The sequence below is a fragment of the Syngnathus scovelli genome, chromosome 16 (genome assembly GCF_024217435.2).
Source record: "Syngnathus scovelli strain Florida chromosome 16, RoL_Ssco_1.2, whole genome shotgun sequence".
Taxonomy (NCBI): Eukaryota; Metazoa; Chordata; class Actinopteri; order Syngnathiformes; family Syngnathidae; genus Syngnathus; species Syngnathus scovelli.
Window position 1 is genome coordinate 2248150 of NC_090862.1, and position 20365 is coordinate 2268514.

Consider the following 20365-nt stretch of genomic DNA (forward strand, 5'->3'; position numbering starts at 1 on the left):
GTACATGAAGGCGGGAGAAAATTGAATGAGGTCTTTTTTTTCTTTTTGCAGAAGGGCCCAGATCAGAGTTCCTAACTATGGGATTTGGTGCTGTTGCCTTTCTCCCCCTGGAGGGAGTAATTAGGTTAGAGAGGACAACTGCCGCATTGTTTTAACAGAGGAGGGATTGTGCGGGCCAAAGTCCCACCAGCAACATTCGTCCCTCACAACAAAAATGCCAAACGCTTTCTGCAGAGCTCCAATACACACGCAAAAAACAAAAAGGATTTTGGAAAAGATTTTTTGCTGCTGGTGATGATTGCAGCAAAAGCTTTGCTACTTGTGTAACCCCATAAAATGTCAAATATAGTCCAAGAGTGTCAAATTTCCATTTGTGTTGTTGCAGTTGCGGGATTCCGTCTCTTTGCAGGACGACGGTTTCTTTTGTCTAACTTTAAGTCCCTCTCTTTTTATTTTTTTCCACAAACCGCATCTAAATTAGTTTAATATAGTTATGATGTCATTTGCATTCCTTCCAATCTCCCGGGAAAATACAATATGCCGATATGGTCTGTTTGAATCACGCTCCGTTTCAAAGGATAAGAAGAGCACAAACATACGTCTGAAATGTGTTTAAAAACGTCATGCGCTCATTGAGTGAGTAAATCAAAATAATTGTGCGGCGAGAAACAGAAAAAGAAGTGGACCCAGTCTAATAAGATTATAAAAAAAAAGTGCGCCTTGTTCTTTCCCGCCAAATTCCCTCTCTTTTTTGAAAGAGAGAGAAGTAACACAGTCACTTTTTTTTGGTTAAAGTTTTTCCACTCCATTCTCAAGGCCTTCAGCTCCTCCAAGTATTCCCTAAAAAAAAAAAAAAATGCACCTTTGAATTGGCGCCCACACATCCCTATTCACTTTCATCGTAAATCTCCAAAGCCTGGCTGCAATATACGGTCAATTTGTGGTCCCCGTGTGACTCGAAACTTTTCCTTCCTTCAAAATAGTTTTAGTCAGGTGTGCCCATTGAAAGATGATAAATAAGAAAAAAAAATCCCAAAAAGGCATGACTGGGTTACAAGTGTGCAGCTGGGACAGACAACACTTTCCAAGCGCTTTTTGCAGGTGCTGGAAGATGATGATGATGATGATTGCGCTTATTCCAGATGATGACCATAATAAGACCAATTTAGGATTTTATCTCAAGATGTGGCGGTGGAGAGCTCTGACAGCGGCTTGACTTTATAATTGTTCACCCCCACGCACCCATCAAATTTTTTCACCATATTTACATTTAACAGGAATATTATTCCGAGAACACCTTCAGAGGAACTGCCAAAGAACCGCACGATCCATTGTGACGTCCCAGCGGATGCAATCTCAATTACATAATGTTATATAAGACTAAGTAAATAAATTGAACTTTCAATGTCATGAAACTCGACAGGACGCTAACCACGCTATAATACAACACAAATAAAGTAAAAAAAAAAAAAAAAACTGACAAAATGTAAAGCAAACGCACTCCATTGCAAAAGTATTGGAACAGTAAGCTCTTATATTTTGAATCTGAAAATATTTGGACAAAACTTTTTTTTTTCAGGTTGTATACATCTGCATCTGCCACACAACTTAGCATTAGTTGTGGCAAAACAAAAAAGTTTTACTTGAGCAAAAGTATTGGAACACATCAACTCCTAAAAGACTCAAGCTTGCTAACATCTGATCTCACTTTTTGACCCAAATGTTTTCAGCATAAAACATATCTCCGTTTGTATGGTCTGTTTAAGTGATTGATACTCAACATACTTTCCGACAAAGTAGAAAGAAATCATAAATAATACATCCAAATAGATAACTGTTGGCAGGTTTCTCTGCGCTGAGGTCTCACAAGACCTGCTGATGACTAGTACGTACTGCATGATGACTTTTCAACCTACACTGATATCAGGCATTTTGGTTAAATCCCAAAGTCGACCACTTTCAGGACATTCAACTTTGGAAGTTCCCGTGTCCATAAATAAGGAGAGTCGGTAGCCGACAGCAGGAACTGAAGCAAATTTATTAACTGTCATAATGACCGTTAGAAGCACAAACTCTCAAGATAGAGATAAATCTGATCAATCTTTGTTATTTTTTTTTTTTTAATCTCAACACTGCTGCCAAATTCTCACTCCGCACTGAAATTTCCATTGAAACTTTTCCACAGATCTTGGAGCTATTACTTTTGGGTCTAAACAGAGCATATCAGAAGTCGGGACCCAGAGTACGGTGCTGCTGGAGGAGGATAGTAGTTACTGGCTGCCTGAGCCAAAAGGGAGAAGCCACAGAGTTGTGTTTGAGTATAACCCTGAGCCCTCTTTGGCCTCCTCCGCACAACTCTCACTCTGATCCTTCAAAAAAAACAAAACAAGGGTCTATCTGGCAAGTCGCAAGAACTATAAAATGCCCAAGAAACACAAAGAGTCTTGCTAACAGCAGTTAGCAAGAGTTTTGCTAACAGCTGCCAGGCCTCCTCAGAGTTCAACCGAGGCAAAGATATGTGATATTATGAAACACAGTATAGATTTTCCAGCTTTGGTTCTATGCCAACTTCCTGCTCCAGAGCCAGCGCTAGCACTTTGTTCCCTGAGGTGACAGCTAGTCAAAACGGGGTGGCCCTGTTTGATACAGTAACGTGGAGAAAAAAATGGGAAACAAAAGACTAGCATGCGGGGACAGTGTTCCATGTCATTCTATGTCCTGCCTTTTGCCTAAAAAAAAATTCCCCCATCCACTTTACGTCTTGTTTCCCAGCTCTCAAAATCAGGTCACAACTGTTTTCATTACTGTTTGACTTGCGGGTTCATAAGCCTCCGAGCGTCAACGTTCCTCCACCCACCCCCAAGACAGGAAAACATTTTCCTTCATACATTAACCCAATAAATGCTCTCCAATGTGTTTCACTCAGCAAAAAGAAAATAGGAATTAAAGGCGCTAACTGTTATCCGATACAGGTCAATGTGTGTTTGTAGCGTAGATTAACTCATTCATTGCCATTGACGGCTAAAGTAGCCATTTTGTGCTAGCAGTGAATGAGTTAAAAAAAAAAATAAAGCCCTGCACGTGTGGCACACCATGCATGTCCCGTGTTTTGGAACGGACACATGAGGTAATGCGGGATGATGATGAAAAGTTCTGGAAAGTCGAAACGCAATCAGCGAGCCAATCAATGCGTCGCTCTCTAACCTCAACTTCAACTTGGGACTCAATGAAGTGGTGAAAAGATAAACGTTTTGACAGTAATTGGTGACTTCGATGTCTTACGACATCCTGCGATGACTTCGAAAGCTAAAGGAACCGAATGATTACAACTGCGGGTTTCACCAGGTGCATCCAACGAAGAATCTGTTCGAACAAATTGACTCTTCGACATTTTTGAACGGTCCACATAAAAACAGGCAGATTCTCAACGTTTAACCAGTCTTTGAATTTTAGGATGGTAGGTAACGTGAGCCAAGACAAAAATATTTGAAGCAGCGGTAAGTCGGAATGCCAGAGACAAACACAGCTCAGATTTCATCCAGATTAATCTGGAAGCTTTGTAATGAGGGAGTCTACTGTATATATTTAGCTGTCGCAGGGAGATATAGGTCAGACAGACAGGCAAGCCGGCCGGGCCAGACATGTCCGCACCGAAGTGACCTTGATGGATTGATTTGAAACAACAACTCTATTTCTGTCGACCTGTTGTGGCCCAATAAAAGCAGAGGGGGAAAAAAAAAAAAGTAAAGTTCAATTGTATTTCATTTGTGACTGATTACAGAAAGTTTTGACCTGCTTTACAAACAGGAAACAAATATGATTATTGTCGTCGTAAAATATTTACTAGTGATTTGACAATAAACAATGACTATTAACAGATGCAATGACGATTTTTTTTTCCTAGAAGGAGACCGTTTTGAAGAAATTCCATTAAGTATCTAGATCAAATTGGTTTCGGTTATTTTTTTCCAAAGCAAATTATTTTCATACGTCTTTGAATTAGAGCAAAGGGACGCCCCGATCTCATGACTTTATTTTAATTACACTTTTTAAAATGTTCTCATTGAAATATTTTTCTTTTGATTATTTTTTTAATGCCACTGACTTAGTTATAATGTCTCTTTTTATTGTTATGATTTTAATGAGCATTAGCAAAACGACTGGTGAAGATGATGACATGTTCTCCAGTTCTGATAAAACCGCTGCAGCTTCCAAACTAATCTCTCGGAGGTGTCTTTGTCTCTTTCAAAGACGTGCTCACAACCTAACAGTCATTTTTGTTTTGCACAAAATGACACATTTATTCCACTCCAGTCTCGCAGATACAATAACTAAAAAAAAAAAGGAAAAAGTGAGGCTTTAGACGACGGGGGGGGGGGGGGGGGGGGGGGGGGGGGGGGGGGGGGGGGGGCGGTTGTAGGTTCCCCGCTGAAATCCGAGCCTATGCCTCGTGGTGAACTGTATTTGTCCCAAATCCAAAAGTGCCCCTCCCTCTTTCACATAACCACGGATGATTCCATCTTTTATAAACAGCACGTGTGCTTCGCCACCAGCACCTTGTCCTCAGCCGCCCCTTCGGATTGAACGTCTCAGCGCTCCAAATACGCACATAATGGCTGCACTGTTATTTAGATTTATGATTCAAAATCTGAGGAAAGAACATCCTGTACTGGCGGCTGCAGCTCAGTTATGACGAAGCGCTCAAAAATTCACCACTGAATTTCTATTTTCTGGTACTCGGCCGCTTTGCGGAGATGGCTGCTGAGCTTTTTTCACTCTTCCCATATTGTGTACACTCATTATTTTGTCTGTATATGGTAGCTCAATTATGTAATTTAGCACTAGTGTGTGTTTGGTTTCCATAGCAACAACATAACATATCGCCAACCACAGAACCTCACTGGGCCTGTGGGCAGCGCCGGCCGGGGTTGTGCCAAAGACTAATCCAAGCCAGAGGTGACAGGGAGTGAAGGGAAAGGGACACAAACGCAAAATCTCACACACACACAAACACACTCGTGTGAGACTACCTCGGCTCAGTCACAATCACACAACTCTGGATATCCTCCCATTCATTTTGGCTGGAGCCTCCCGTGGCAATAGCGGTAGGAATCCATTCTCCACGGATGCTGGGACAGCTGTGCTGATATTGAATTAGACGCAGTTAGTTCTGTGTGCAGCTAAAGATAAAAACTACATGCTACTTAATTTAAATCTATATTTGGCGCCGCTTGCCAAAAGCACCCCGGTTCACCTTTGATTGGATGGGATTCTTTGCAAACAATAAATTCTGTCCAATCAGGCTTCCCTTACTAGCAGAAAATTGCTATTACAAATGTGACATTTATCAGAGAAACATGAATATGCAGATGTCATTGTGTTCTTATTTATCTATTTTTGCTCATAATTATTCATCATATTTTGCTATAAATGTAGGTCGCCAGTGAAATGTATTAATGTCAAGAAGACATCCATTTTTTGGGGGTATTGACTTAAGATGATAAAAATGAGTTCATTGGTTTGTCCTGAGTCCAAAAATTAAGTAAGTGGGCCAGTTTTGTGCACAAATATAGAATTTAGGTGTGTACATGGACTCAAATGAATCTTAGGCATTCCTCAAGCAAGCAGCTAATGATGCATTTAAAAATGAATCTAATGTTATTTTCCAGTGAAGACTATTTTTAAAGCAAGGTTGGAAACTGGCACCCAAAAGTGTTAAGAGTGCGCTTAATAAAACGTTTTGTGTACGTCTGTGTGGGCGTTTTATTCGGAACCATAAAACCTTACACAAAAACGAGCATGTGCAATGCAAAATGGGGCTGATCCGCTGACATCTGAGAAAATAAAATACTTCATTATCCCCCCCCGAAAAAAAGATTTATTTTTATATAATGGCTCCATTCCATCAATTTGAATGGGCTAACTTCTTTTCCAGGTCTGAATAGCAACTGGGTGAGTATTTGCCGCCACCACCGCGACACGTACAGTATGAAAACATCTTTTGTAAAGTCGCCATGGTGATTATATTCCTTTAAATCATCGTAAAACTATGTTTTCTCACGCTTTCTCAGGCTTGCCACTCTGAATAATGTTTGGCTGTTTTCTTTCACAACACGGCTCTCTAAAAAAAGGGTGATAACATCTGCTGGGGATGGAAGAAAAATACAATACATCCTCTTGGAGCAACATTCAAGTGTTTGCACTACTAGACTGGTACCACAAAACAATCAGCCATTATCTATATATATACTGTATATATTTAAAGTGCATGTTAACAGTATATCATGAGAGGTATAAAGTTGCAGGTGATCTTCGCTACTGCGTGAATGAATGAAATTCCAAAATGTGAACTTATTTTTTCCAAAAAAATAAAACCTACATGGAAATTTAATGCGGTCCAATGCGATAAAATACCCAAAATTTTGCTTTTATTAAAAAATTAATGATAATATGATGCAATACTACTGCAAACAAATAATCCTGATTAACAGTTTTTATGATTGGTCCAAAATTGGGTGATGGTTTAAGCTTTTATTTTCAATCGGTTTTATCATCCCATTACTTTTGCGTGGTTCCGAACTATGGAAAAACTTATGTGACAATGTAAAGAAAATATCCTGCTGCAGGTCAGCATGTCCCAAGAGATTACCACACACAAAAAAAAACATTTTTGTCAAGATAGAATATTTTAAAAAAAAAAGACTAATGCTGAATAAAATGGGACAAGACTTACCACTAGGGCATTGTTTAGAAGGTGAGTAGGATAATACTTTAGTGTTGAGAGGGTGTTAAGAGGCGAGGAGAGCAGGGGGTCAGCGTCCAGGCGGGCAGAGGGGGGGCAGAGGGAAGCAATAAGTTAAAAATGTCGCACCAGTGACACAGTGTGACATGACAACATCACAAGTTTTACAAATTGTGCACAGTGTGGCAGAATTCTGGCCTACAGGCGACACATTCTGGAAAATGGCACACAAATTCAACAAATGAAGAGTAGTGTCAATTTAAAAAGTGGAGTAGGAGATTTGGAATCGGGATTATACACACACACACACACACACACTTACACACACACTTACTTCCACATACCAGGGCACGTGCCCCACCGTCCAGCAATCATTTATTGCTGTTAATCATTCATCTGTTGAAGACTGATGCAATATTTGGTGTCTGAGGTTGGATTTTATTTAATAATTAACAGCAATTAAATAGACAAAATGGGTTGTCTGGATGCAAACAGTACTGTAAGAAAATTCTCAATGTGTGTGTGCGTGTGTGTGCAGCAATTGAAATTTATTGTTGGAAAGAATATCATATGGCGTTTGGTTTCAATCCAACAAAGGTAGGTATGAAGCTCTTTTTGGAAAAAAAAACCAATGTGCCTCTGAATATTAGTATTTGCATTCAAATATGAATACCGAAGTTCATAAAAATCATAGCAACATGTATTTTACAGGCAATATGCATCATTCAGTGTCTGTTTTCCATCTCATCATAAGGTGTTACTCTCCCCTCGATGACTCGGTCAACACACTTAGCAGCCTGTTCTATCTGCTTGAATTAAAAAAAAAAAAATTAAAGGATAAAAAAAAAAAAAAAAATCCCATTTCTCTTTTCTGGCATCACCACAAGGACAAATTTCCAAGTTAATATTCTGAAGTGGAAACCACAGAGAGCATCCTGCCACCTCAAGTAGTAATTAATAGTAACTTGTTCAATAAAACCACTGTAAAATCAAGACTAAATTGCACATCACTGGCAAAGCTGATAAGGGAGAAACAAGTCTACTTTATCAAATTATGCCTGAGAACAGAAGAATGGACACATTTGCACCATGATTATCAATCATATCGGACCTGAAACTCGAGGTTTATCTCTCAACACGAAGGAATGATATGAAAATGCACAAAAAAAATTTTTTTTTGCTTTACAAAACATGAGAAGGACCAGTATTTTACAGCAGAAAATAGTATATTAGCATTATAGTAATATTTTGTGGAGAGCGAGATTTGCAAGGAATGTCTGATGGGTCTGTCTGTCTCCAATTTGTGCAATAATAAAATTATTAATAAGAAGAAGAATAAAAAGTTAAACTACAGTTGGAGGTAAACTCTCTGTCTCACACACACACACACACACGCACGCACACACACACACACATATGCACACACACACACACACAGTTTTGCAGCTGCATAAAAATATACATATATATATATATATATATATCAATCTATATAGACATATTTATATTTGTTTCCTTTTTTTATAGCATGTCATGTTATTTGAAGTAAAAGACGCCAAGGATGTGAAAAGCAAGCAAGTAACATTTCTTTGGGCGGTTCACACTTCTTCAAGGTTCATAAAACTCGGGCTTGGTGGTTTCTGTGTAATCTTGGAGGTTGACAAGCAAACCAGTGAGGGAAAACTTCCTCACAGATGTTAACAAAATGACAGTTATAATGAAGTCTTTCACTAACAACCCCCTTTTCCCTTTCCCGCCTGAGATATCGAGCCGCACACGTGAGCGCACGCGCACGGACGCGCGCGCGCACACCTTCACTATCCGAGATCGTGAACTTGACCCAGTGCGCGTCAGATCACGTGTTGCATTCAATTGAATTGCAAAACATGCAAATTGGCAAAAGCAATGTGCCATCGCATGGAAAAAAAAAAAAAAAAATCAACGTACAATGTAAGGGGATGAAGACCGAGTGTAAAACTATTTAGGACACACGCAGGCACGCACATGTCCGCACACTTTCTCCCGCTCAACAGTCCCACACGCTTCCACCGCTAATATTAAACTTCCAAATTCAGTCTGCGTATCCTGACACTTTTCTCCTCCTCCTTCTTTTTGTATGAAATTCATTTAGGGGGGGGGGGGGGGGGGGGGTAAGCGCCCCCCTCCCAAAATAAATAAATAAAATAAGAGGACTTGTGACCCGCGGCAAAAGTGAAAATATTGCAGCGCAAGATCATGAGAGTTCGAGTCAAACAAAAGGAAACATCATTTTGACAAATAGAATCTATAAGCCAAGCGCAAGCAAAACCGGCGTCCCCCCCCCCCCCTCCCCCTCGGCAAAATCGACGCAAAACAACGGAACAAGAAAAGGTAGTTTACCTGTGTCAAGCAGTACGGGGAGTACATGTTGATTTTTCACGCAGAAGAAGCGGAGAGCTTATTTAAATCGGATGGAAGCTCGCCGTGGTGCTGCATTGCAATCGCTCGCCGTCCTGTTACTCTCACTCCATGCTGCAAGCTTACAGTAACCCCGCCTTAGAACGCTTACACAAACTTTCAGGCAAAAAAAGTTCGCCTCCCACCTCTCTTCTCGTCTTTGCAACGCCGCGCTTCACGTTTAGGATTAGATCGCGGATTCAGCCCCGAAATATAGCAAATTATACAAATGTTATTTGGTGCGTTTGACGTCTACGTCATCGCTTCCTTACGTGGTAGTGAGGAATGACATTCACTCTCGTTGCGTTCAATGACCCTTCGAATTATCAATGTGATAACAGCAATGGGCTTTTATGGATCTCTAAACATATTTTAGACGCTGATTTCAAAAATGTATTGACTGTATTTTTCTAGCACGTGAGGTTTTTGAGGTGTTTATATATTTTTTTGACCTGTAAAAGCAATACGGATTTCACCATGCGATTTATAATTTATAGCGTTTTTTTTTAAAGCCATCTGTTAAAGAACGTAACCCTTCATTCAGATTACCATATTGCATATTATATTGTTGCTGTTATAAAATTATGAGGAAAAAAACCGAGGGCAAATTTGGAATCAGTGCAAAAAAAAATAATTTAAAGTTTACATTGCTGATTTGTAAATATTTGTTGACTATTTTATATTTGAAACTCATGGTACACAAACACTTCAGGAGAATAGAGATGCACCAGCCGCAAGGCAAATGGGGCTGCTGTGTGTATCGTGAGTGCAAAACTTCACACTTTTATGTTGTGAGAACATGCACTGGCGACGCGTTATTCTACAATCCGGCTTTACACAAATATGTCAAATGTTTTGAAAGTGTTCCGTTGCAGCTGCTGATGCAATAATTTCACCCGAGCTCCATTCCGCTCTGGATTTAACACCTTCATTCATTGGAGGGCGTGTGAATAGATGCATTATTTCATGAAGTGAAGACTATTTATCCACTGAACCATTTTTCACCCCGTCCAGAGGCCACATCTGTACTTTTCATGTGAGGCCAAGCCAAACAGTCAGCATTCACTGGAGTTGAAAGGAGAAATAATGCCAAATGCCGAGGACGGACGTATAATCAAGCAGTATCAAAATACCGGCGAGTAAAAATGTATCGTTTTGTCATGCACACATAAAAAAGAAGAAGACAAAAAACAGAGAGTGAAGTTTCTTGGATGAGATCCCAAATATATGGTGGAAATTCTGGGTGGGAGTGAAGTCATTGTAAAAGAAGAGAAGCTAATTTGGGGCCTGACACTGGAGTCCCGCAGATTTATGAGGCCTACCGCTTGTGCGTTTAAAACCGCAAGCCTGCGCAGGTCCAACAAAGAAATGTGGCCAATTACTGCTCAAAAAGAAAATCTGTGGTCATGGGGTGCAAAAAAAAAAAAAGAGGTCACCCCCCCCCCCCTCCCTTTGCCACCAAAACAACAGGACACCCTCATTTGTACCTGAAACACTTTGTTGGAATTCAGACTTTCATGCAAGTTATTAAAAGCAGCACGGGTGCAAAAGGTTATGAGAGTGGCTGAGCGCAGATCGTAATCCTTCAAATGAGTCCGCTTGCACGAAACACATGCGAGCGCTCCTCAAATGAGCCACGCATTTAGCGGTCGACGTGAGTAAATCTCTCATTAAGGAGCACATGCTAGAGCCATATGCTTACGCTCGCTTGGTCTGCCGCCGCTCGGCCTTTTCACAAAACACGCATATTTACGCCCGCTCCAGAACAGGACCATTGTGTGATTTTTGCGAGCGGAACCGAAGCTTTCCGCTGCTCAATATAAATAAAACACAGAGGTTGAAAAGACGGACGGGTCGGTCAGGGAATCAGAAGTTTGCCGAACGTCTGATATCGTGAGCCGTAATAACACCACACCCAGCTGTCGCTGTGGTGCACAGGGGAGAAAGCGATGTGTGGTTGTGGCGGCTGGCTCGAGGTCTATCTGGCATTGCTTTAAGTGGCTCCAGATATAGAAGTCATGACCTGCCAAAGACTCTTGCTCAGAGGATCCGTCCAAAAAATGGACTTCTAAAGTCAATTGTGTCTGTAACTTGAGCACTTGAAATATTACCATTAAATACACGAGGTGTGTCAGAAAAGTTCCAGGACGGGCGTCATAAAAGTGGTTTCGATACAAACTATGAGGTTGCCGCTTTAATGAGGGCCGGACGATAAAACAGGATCCTGCTATGTTCAGTGCACGAGAAGAAGTGAGAGTTGAGGCCAGGACTCATGGCTGCTTCACCATGACAACACGACTGCTTAAGCATCTGACAGTTTCTGGCATGACTCCATAGAACCCCCCCCTCCCTTTTTTTTTTCCTCAATAGGGTCATCAAGGAGACCCCTTTGGAAGATGCAGAGGACATGAAGATCGCCGTGACGACAGTTGTGGAGGATCCCGGAAGAATCCTTCCAACATGGACGACGTGTGAATGCTATGAAATTGAAGCAGGGTGACGAGCATTCACTTATCTGGGGCCCATTGCCAAAAATAATTTTTACTGCAGTCTGGTCAAAGGGCAGCTAATACACATAGAAGCTATGATGTCATAGCATTCCTTTCAAAGCTGTTTTTGACGTGAAAAAAAATCCCGCTGAGAGCCACTAGGGGGCGTAACAGCATAATAGCCAACAATTGCTATGATGTGCAGTGATGAATGAATATTTGATTTGGCGGTAGGATTTTTCACAGTTGGCTAGTTCTATAGATTCCGATGACCCTTGTGTTTGCCATTGGATAATTCATCCATTTATATCCTTTGATAGCGTTGCCGCTGCAAAAGTATTTGTGAGCATGTACATGCAAGTTCTGAGGGAATTGCAATTTCTAGCTCGAGTTGATTTATTGCTTCTAAAGCAAGTACATGCTGTTCCTCAGGAAGTTAAAGGTAGCTCAGTGCAGACATGGAGAAGGTAGAAACCCTCCTGTGGATGTACTTGAACTCATTGGCCCTAGAATTGACACCCCCCCGCTACCCTAAAAAAAAAAAACTCCTACCAGCCGTGCACCTCAATTACAGCCACCATGCTTCATCTCGCTACGCCGAGATACATGATACTCTGTATAAACCAGATTCTCTGTGAGACTTGGCGTGAGTCTGAGCTCAGTGAAAACAAAAGGCTGCGTCCTAAAAAAACTGCGGCTCCCATCTCATTAGCAATCGTAATCCCGGTCGTCTTTCTCCTCTCAAGCCATCGTTTCTACCATTTTAATCTGGAAATCAACTTCCTTAAAGTCTTTGCTGTTCTTTTCATATAAGATCATTTTCAATCCTGGGGGGGGTTGGCCATGAGGGGGGGGGATTTTGTGCAAGTTGCAAGACCCCCTTTTCGTCGAAATGTGCGTGTGGAAATAATGATTGTAATGGCTTGCAGCTGACTTATAGTACTGTGAATGACGTTATAATTGTGGCAATTATCAAGAGCTTGAACGCCAACTGTCCGTCATAACAATAATAAGCAATGACTCATAATAATAATAATAATCAATAATAATCATCATCATCATTCATACCAATAATAATAATAATAATCCATACCCTGTATGAATCTGACACAACAAAGCATTCAGGCATCCCAGGACCTCTGGAGGGTTCTTCATTCAACAGAAAGTTTTCGGTTGCCTGAAATAACAACACAACAGTTATTTCTTCATATACTTACAAGTATCCAAAGTGTGCAAAAGTATTAGGCCACCCCTCATGTTCTGTATTTATGACTTTTTAAACAATAGCAGGGATGTAACGATTCATCGAGAATCGATTCAGAATCGATTTGAACTGATTGAGGTAAAAAAAAATAAAAGAATCGAGTCGCAACGTCATGTTGCTGCTCTCTCATGTCTCCACTGTAAACAAACTGCATAAGCACATTGCGTAAATGACTAACTCCTAACCAAACACCAATAAAACCTAACATTAATTTCAATTCCTTTTATGTGATGAATAATTATAGGTTCATCATAGCATTGCTAAAACAACAACTGTAAAGATGGCCAAATATTTTTGCACACTGTTCAACAGCAGTTTCAATGGCAAACACGAAAGATCGAAACGGTCCCACCACATCTGATCATTCAAATAATGATATTAAAATTTCTCTCGCTCTGCAGAAATGTGTGTGAGTGTGTCGCCATGTGCTGTGCAGGGCCGGAGCCAATCTCTCATTGCAACTTGAATGGAGAGCAAAGTGTTTAGCTGGGGTGGCAACACACAATACTCCAACACAATGGCATTTCCTGCCGCTGCCATTTCACCTGCATTGCTCACTGATTCAGCAAAAATCATTCCCACACACACACACACACACACATACTCACACACAGAGAAAGAAAGTCATGCACACATGCACACATTACATACACTTGCCATACGTCCAACCGATATATATATTATCGCCACCTACAGGAGACAAACTTGCAGCCTTGGCGGAGGTCTTTCTTTTTTTCAAAATACTATGTAGTGTATCTTTTGTTGTCGTTAAAATTACTTTGTCTTTGCGTAAATATAAGATCCAAAGTAATTTTTCTACCGTGGGACATGTCAGACTTGATATCTGAATTAAATTTGAGTGTTTTGTTTTTAAATCAGCTGAACCTGTTAGGTGAATGTGGAAGTTGCCAAGTTTAAAAAAAAATAAATAAATAAATAAAAAAAAAGAAACCTCAAGAGTTAAGACAAGGAAACCTAAAATGAATTGTTGGGTAGAGCACATGAGGACAGCCAATCTTGTTAGGTTGTCATCAGAAACAAACATGTACCCGAAATCGGTATCTCATAACAACCAAGTTATGCTATTTTAACTGGCATGTCAGCATTTTTTTTTATATATATATAATCAAAGCAAACGTTAGGTCACTTAAGCCGCTACATATGCAGAAACACGCACATGTGCAAACTATGACACGGGATTGCACTTGAGCAAATACATGAACAGACACATACATAAACACACAACTATAATAAGTTTCAGATTCTGGCCAAGCGCGCTGTGGTTTGAGTGCGAAAGACGCAAGCTATTCATATCCGGCTGAATGAGAGGTTACGACTCGAGCCTTTTCCCTTTGACTCAAACACAGGAAGGGCATCTTCTTGTGTGAATCGACTCAGTTTGTTTTGGTACAAGGTCGGAATGATTAGGGCAAGATCAACATTGGTTTTGTTAAACGCAGTCGGCGTCGCTCGTAGCCGGTCGAGCACGAGCCACATGAAGCCTTTTGCGTAAATGCGAAAGCGGAATAATGGAAGCGAAAACATGGCGGATGGCGTCGGGCCTCAGCATCCATCCTCTCTTGTCATCGTCAATTGGTGGGATAACACTGGAGGGAAACCATTTGTCCCACTAAATGTTGCCCTTGTCAACTTCTCTGGGCTTTCTTTTAAGCTCTTACACTGGCCGGAGCAGCTGAGGGATATATTTTACTCTGTTTATAATCACAGAGTAGCTGAAAAGAAGGCAGACTAGCAATTCCAAGTGCCTGTTTTTGTTAAGAGTTTGAACGGTGAGAAATGATTCGCACACAACAAATCAGGTTCAAGTAGGCTGAAGACATAAGTAAACACGAAAGGTGAAAAGTGATATTAAAGAAGATTATCTTTTTATCGCCGTCAACACTCATGAAGGGTAATTGTTTTTGTTTGGTGTAGCTCCCTACAGCAATGGCCGCCTTACGTGTCAGTGTTGTTTTTGACGGTCTGTTTTAATTTTAGTCGATGATTCAAGTCATGTGCATGCTATTTTTAGGCTAGTTTTAAGTTTTATGACATTTTAGTCTAGTTTGAGTCAAACATAACATTATAGCAGAGGTGGCAAATTCAAAGCCCCTGGCTAAATTGTGGCTAAGGACAAATTTTTACGAATTTTTACTTTCTGACTCTGGATTTGCTACTTCAGCATTTCCGCCCGGTATTTGTTTCAAGTCATGTGCATGCTATTTTTAAGCTAGTCAACACTTGTGACATTTTAGTCTAGTTTGAGTTAAAAATAACTGATGACATTATAGCAGAGGCGGCAAAATTCAAAGCACCGGCTAAAATGTGGCTAAGGACAAATTGAGTTTTGCTTTCTCAATCCGGATTTGCTACCTCAGGATTTTAGTCCAGTTTATTCCAGATTTAACCATCATGATGGGTTCAGCGACTACTTTTGATGAATGGTCCACTGTCAGCATTTGGTTTTGCTGTGATTGGAATTTTGAAAAGCATGTTTGCACATTTCCTGGTTTTAAGCGAGACCCAGCGACTAGCGCCTACCAACCCGATACCAATACTGAAAATATCTAACTTGACCGCATTAAAGTAAGTACAGTAGTTTGCAGTATTAATCTGCTAGTCTCATCTGCTTGCCTGTTATCTCCACCTCTCATAAAGCATGACAGCTCTTAATAGGGATGCTGAAGTTGGCCAGGTTTCATGGCGCTGGATTAATCAGAGCACATATACATATGGCCCACCCTTCGCCATCGCTCAGACTTCACACAGCAGCTCATAAACCACCTGGGTTCTCAACAGTCTCCAAACGATCACGAGAGGCAGGTACCCTCACAATTAGCAAACAGCCCTCCGATTGCCACGAGCCGAGCGCTTTCCGGAGCATCAGAGAACTCGCCTTCCGCGAGGACATAACATGCACCTTGCCTCGTCCCACTTCATTCCAACTTAATTGCGTCCTCATTCTTCACCTGCTAACAAGCTAACAAACCTGCGCAGATGTGGCAGGAACATCAAAGTATGGGAAGGATGGGGAGGAGGACGTTGTTTGTCGAGAAAAAAAAAAAATGAAAGGGGAAATTGGTGTTGTGTGAGCCCAAGCCAGCGCCACCCCAGGGAGAATTGCTGAGAAAATGTGATATTTTACACCTGCATCTAAGGAGTGAGCAATACGAGGCAGGGCGTAGGGAGGGAGGCGGTAATTAGAGCGGAGTGTGTGTATGTGTGTGTTAAAAAAGATTTTTAGTATGTTTCTGGGGCTCGCCACTGGTCTTGCTTCAGCATTCAGTTTGGTGAGACACACTCGATGCCAGATTATTAAAAATGCTAAAACCTGGGAAGAAAAAAAAAGATGGAAATTCAAACAAATATGCTAATATTGTTGCAGTGATAAATAGTTGGCAAGCACTGTGTAATGAATAATGCTATTGGCTCTAATTCCTCATTAAAGCCCTAAAGAGGATGGAGAAGAGAGAAAATACATGTATTGTTGCTGTGATTTTATTTTCAAATTCAAATGACACAGCAGTAGACAGCGAGTCATTCTCAAATTAAATCGATTCAAATGACTCTGTTACACAGCTGGTGTGCCGCCTGGATGTCCTGTGAAACCAATTAATGTGAGAGTTAAGTCTTGACAAAGTAATTGAAGCAGGGGGAGGGGGGGGGGGGGGGCTGTGAGAGAGTGTTAACAGTGTTATCAGCTGTGAGACCAAGTAAGACTACTTAACATTGCGAAACATGTGTCTTTATTTGTAATGCTGAAGTACTATAACATCTTGACAAAATAAATGTTTGTCACTGTGTATCAAATCATTGTTTCCCCATTGAAATCAATTAAAATTCCATTTTGGCTAGTTGGCTAATGAGCTTCCATTTTGGCTAATTTTAGCCTGACGAGAAATCGGGTGTGTGATGTGTGCTGTAATTCTAAATGCTTAAATGGTGGGGAAAGTATTTTTAATATATTGAATTATTTAAATGTGTGTTCTTCCTGTAACTTTTAATTCAAATGGGTATTTTACCGAGTTACAAGGGGGAATTCACATGCTCTACACCTAAATTACTTTTACAGTGAAGCCACTCAATTTGGATTTTCCAACAGTCATACAATTCCGAATGAAACCACATACGCCGCACGCAACTTCAGAGAGAACCCCGCCATCACTCATAACTTTGCACAAGACCTCAGTATATCCTGCAAAACTCCAGCAATGTAAAACGCATGAAGTCGAGCCGTCTTGTCGCTCTTCCTTACGTGTCATCAAAGGGTGTGTATGTGACAAAAATGAAGTCAGTTGATTCTAAATGAGTCGGACTTGTTCAGCGTTTTTTCACATGCCACTCAGCAATAGTGCAAATACTGTACTGTATGTGCTCTGTGACTGAATAGGAAGGGGTGGGGGACTCCCCAGCAGTCCCCCCCCTCTAGCTCCGCCCCTGTGTGTAAAGAAACACAAATAAGGTGCAATGCAACTCATGACCCTGAATAGGTTAAGTATCATAAAACATTACCTGACGATTAAAAACTCTTTGTACGATGAATAAATAATAATGAGCAATATTGGTTCGGAAATACGGTGTAGATTTAATCTCTTTTAAATCATGAGCTTTGCGTCGCAGCACTAATTTAGAGTGTTTTTCTTATTCTTCTAACTTCTGATGTGGTTTGTGCAATGTTACAAGGAAAATCAATGACGCCGCCCAGTTTCCCCCCTTTAAATTACATCTTTTGCATAAAAAGTTTACTTTTCCAGGAATATGTCAAGCTAACAGCGTAACGATTCTGTGTACATTCTGTGCGGGGATGACTGACAGCCAAGACAGCAATCACACTGTACAAACCGCTAATCATGGAGCAGGCCTCACACACACACACACACACACGGAAATGCCCCTCAAGTCGTACAATTTGAAATTACGGAGTAAGGAACGACTGCCTTCCTGAGAGACGTATGTCAAATCTCATACGACGTCAACTTCTGACTTGAGACTTGCTCGAATCAAGTCATGAATTGACTTGAAAAAAAATCCCTGAAAAAAAATGGAAAATACCTAAAAGTCAATTCACTTGACTGATACCTGGGGAGGGAGGGGGCAAGCATATTTCAGGGGGGGCAAGTTCCCCTACAGCCCCCCCCCCCCTCTAGTTCCGCCCCTGTGTGTATAGTAACACAAATAAGGCACTTACAGTCAATCATCAAGTTAAATCATATAATATTTCTTATTTCTGTTATATTCTAACTTTTGGAACCAGCTTTTTTCGACATACCACTTTTTGAGGGCGACCGGGCAAGAGGTTAAACATCCCATTTGTTCTACAGCATATTTGGACAAGTCACTATAGTGGCAGATATAAATCATCCAAGTGGTGTTTGTATGTCACTGTGAAGGATTCCGCCTCCAGAGAAACCTCACACTCTTCAACACATACTTCATCACACTGCAAAATTATTTGCTGCGACTTTTGCTGTTATTTTAAAAATAAGATGCGGATAGCAGGAGACTTACAAGGCAAGATAATCCCACACGAGACTTGTCCTGAATTCTGTATCCTTTTTACCGAGCTTTTTTTTTTTTGAACATCTGCCACATTAGCTGGGATTCTTGTAAACAAATAATTATTCATACTAATAATCTCCCATATTCATGTGCAAATAAGATGTCTTCCTGGAACTTGAGAAGGTTGTATGTGGGAGGTTCCCTGAACAACTGGCTCAAGTTCAAGGCTGGAAAAAGTAGAAAATAGAACTCATCTAAGGGTCAATGATGTGCAAGTTATATATCACAGTTCATCTGTAAACTGCACACTTTTTTTTTTTTGGGATAGGTTTTTGGTTTTTCTGCCAATTTCAGCAAATAAGAGCTTTTTATCTGGAATTGGTTCGAATGAGTAATATCACAAAAATTGCCTGGTCAATGAATTTCACAAGTAACCAACATGCGGAATGGACGCATTTTGCATAATTACACCCCAAAAAAAAAAAACAGTGCATCGTTGAAAGCTCCACTTGCAGCCAAGTTTCCAAAGATAACTTTGACTTTGCAAGCACTTGACATGTCAACAACCTTTACTCAACTTGTAGGGCGCCTTTTGGTTGTCTGCTTACACCGTATGATATGATAGTGCATATCATATATGGAACTATTAATAGAAGGGTGGAGGCTTATTAAGACTCCAGTCATCAGGACAGCTCAGAGAGATTGAGAAAGCAGACAGGATATTTCTAAATAACACAAAAAGGTCTGTTAGATATATTTTTTTTTTAAACGTGATGTGATGGGACCTCTGCACCATATAAGCACACAAAGTTATTAACAATAAACCCCAAACCTCATTAAATGCATGCGCTGCTACAATCACGTTTAAAGCTGACTGCACAAATGAGCAAATTATTGGTTTACACAGCACGTACCATTGTGGTGTAGGGAAAGATGCCAAAACTCTCTCAGAGACCCATTTTCCACTGTGAAAAAAAAGTTTGGCTTCCAAAAAAAAAAAAAAAAAGTTTGTGGGAGAAAAGAAAGCGTTCGGTTTCTCGTTCAGCTTGGCCTTAAAATACCGGAAGCAAACCCGGTTTGGTAAACATTGTTGTTTTTAATGTAAACTGCGGGCTGTAATCCAAGTCGTCTGCTTGCTGACTTCTTCATGCAAGGTGCGTCATATTTCCATCAAATTCGGCTGGCGGTCAAGAGAGAAAGATCTCTCTGGCTTGCAGCGGGAATCGTGGAGTCTCGTTAGCCGACCCGCTCACCGGTTCGAACCAGCTGCATGCTTCCCACTGACTGCGGTCCAACTCGCTCCACGTGCGGGGAAAAGTTCCGAAGAGCTTCGGGGTTGATCTCCGGAGCCTGGCGCGCGGTGGCCACGACAAACGCGGTGTTCCTTCGTTGGCGATTTGCGATGGAAGTGAATTGAAGAATAAAGAAATCTAGTACCGATCGTGCAAAACCGAGTGACAGCACGCGCGCAAGCACCAGAAGCTGGACCAAGCAGGCGAGGACGCGCGGTCTCCTCCTGTGGCCGCGGAGCGAAGGGCGGCTGAATTATTAATAACCGCAGCGGTGCGCAGTCTGTCGTGCTCAGTGAGGAAGCAGGGCGGCAGCTGGGGGTTTAGAGGAATTAAATACCGGCTCAGAGGAAAGCATGGACGCAGGGGGATTAGCGAGCCCGCACCGGCGACAGCGCAGCTATAGGGGCAGCTCGAGGCCGACGCACTCTGGCGCGTGGACGGGAGGGAGCGAGCGAGCATCGGTTCTGGTGAAAACGCGTTATTTTGGGATGGAGGGCGAAATGCGATATAAGGAAAAGGAGATGTTAAAAGTCATGTCGATGATTAAAATAACCAAATCGTAAGGAAGTGTCAGAGCATCCCATGTGATCCACAAGGATGCTGGAAAAACTCAGAGGGAATATGTGATTGATTTTACATATAC

At 41.2% G+C, this 20365-nt stretch overlaps 1 protein-coding gene across 6 annotated transcripts in view; it reads right to left on the bottom strand.

Moving 5' to 3' along the window:
* The window catches only part of nfixb (nuclear factor I/Xb), an 87135-nt gene extending 67034 nt beyond the window's left edge, over positions 1-20101 (bottom strand). The window contains exons 1-3 of one of the 6 annotated variants that reach the window (XM_049743892.2): positions 19345-20101; positions 12761-12844; positions 6734-6769 (exon numbers count right to left, since the gene is read on the bottom strand). In XM_049743892.2, the coding sequence (XP_049599849.1) occupies positions 6734-6769; positions 12761-12844; positions 19345-19347 (123 nt within the window). In that variant the 5' untranslated portion in view covers positions 19348-20101. Of the gene's footprint in view, positions 1-6733; positions 6770-9121; positions 9488-12760; positions 12845-19344 lie in introns of those variants that run through there. The other 5 variants (XM_049743895.2, XM_049743898.2, XM_049743907.2 and 2 more) reach the window with 5 other exon arrangements.
* Between the last annotated feature and the right edge of the window lie 264 nt (positions 20102-20365).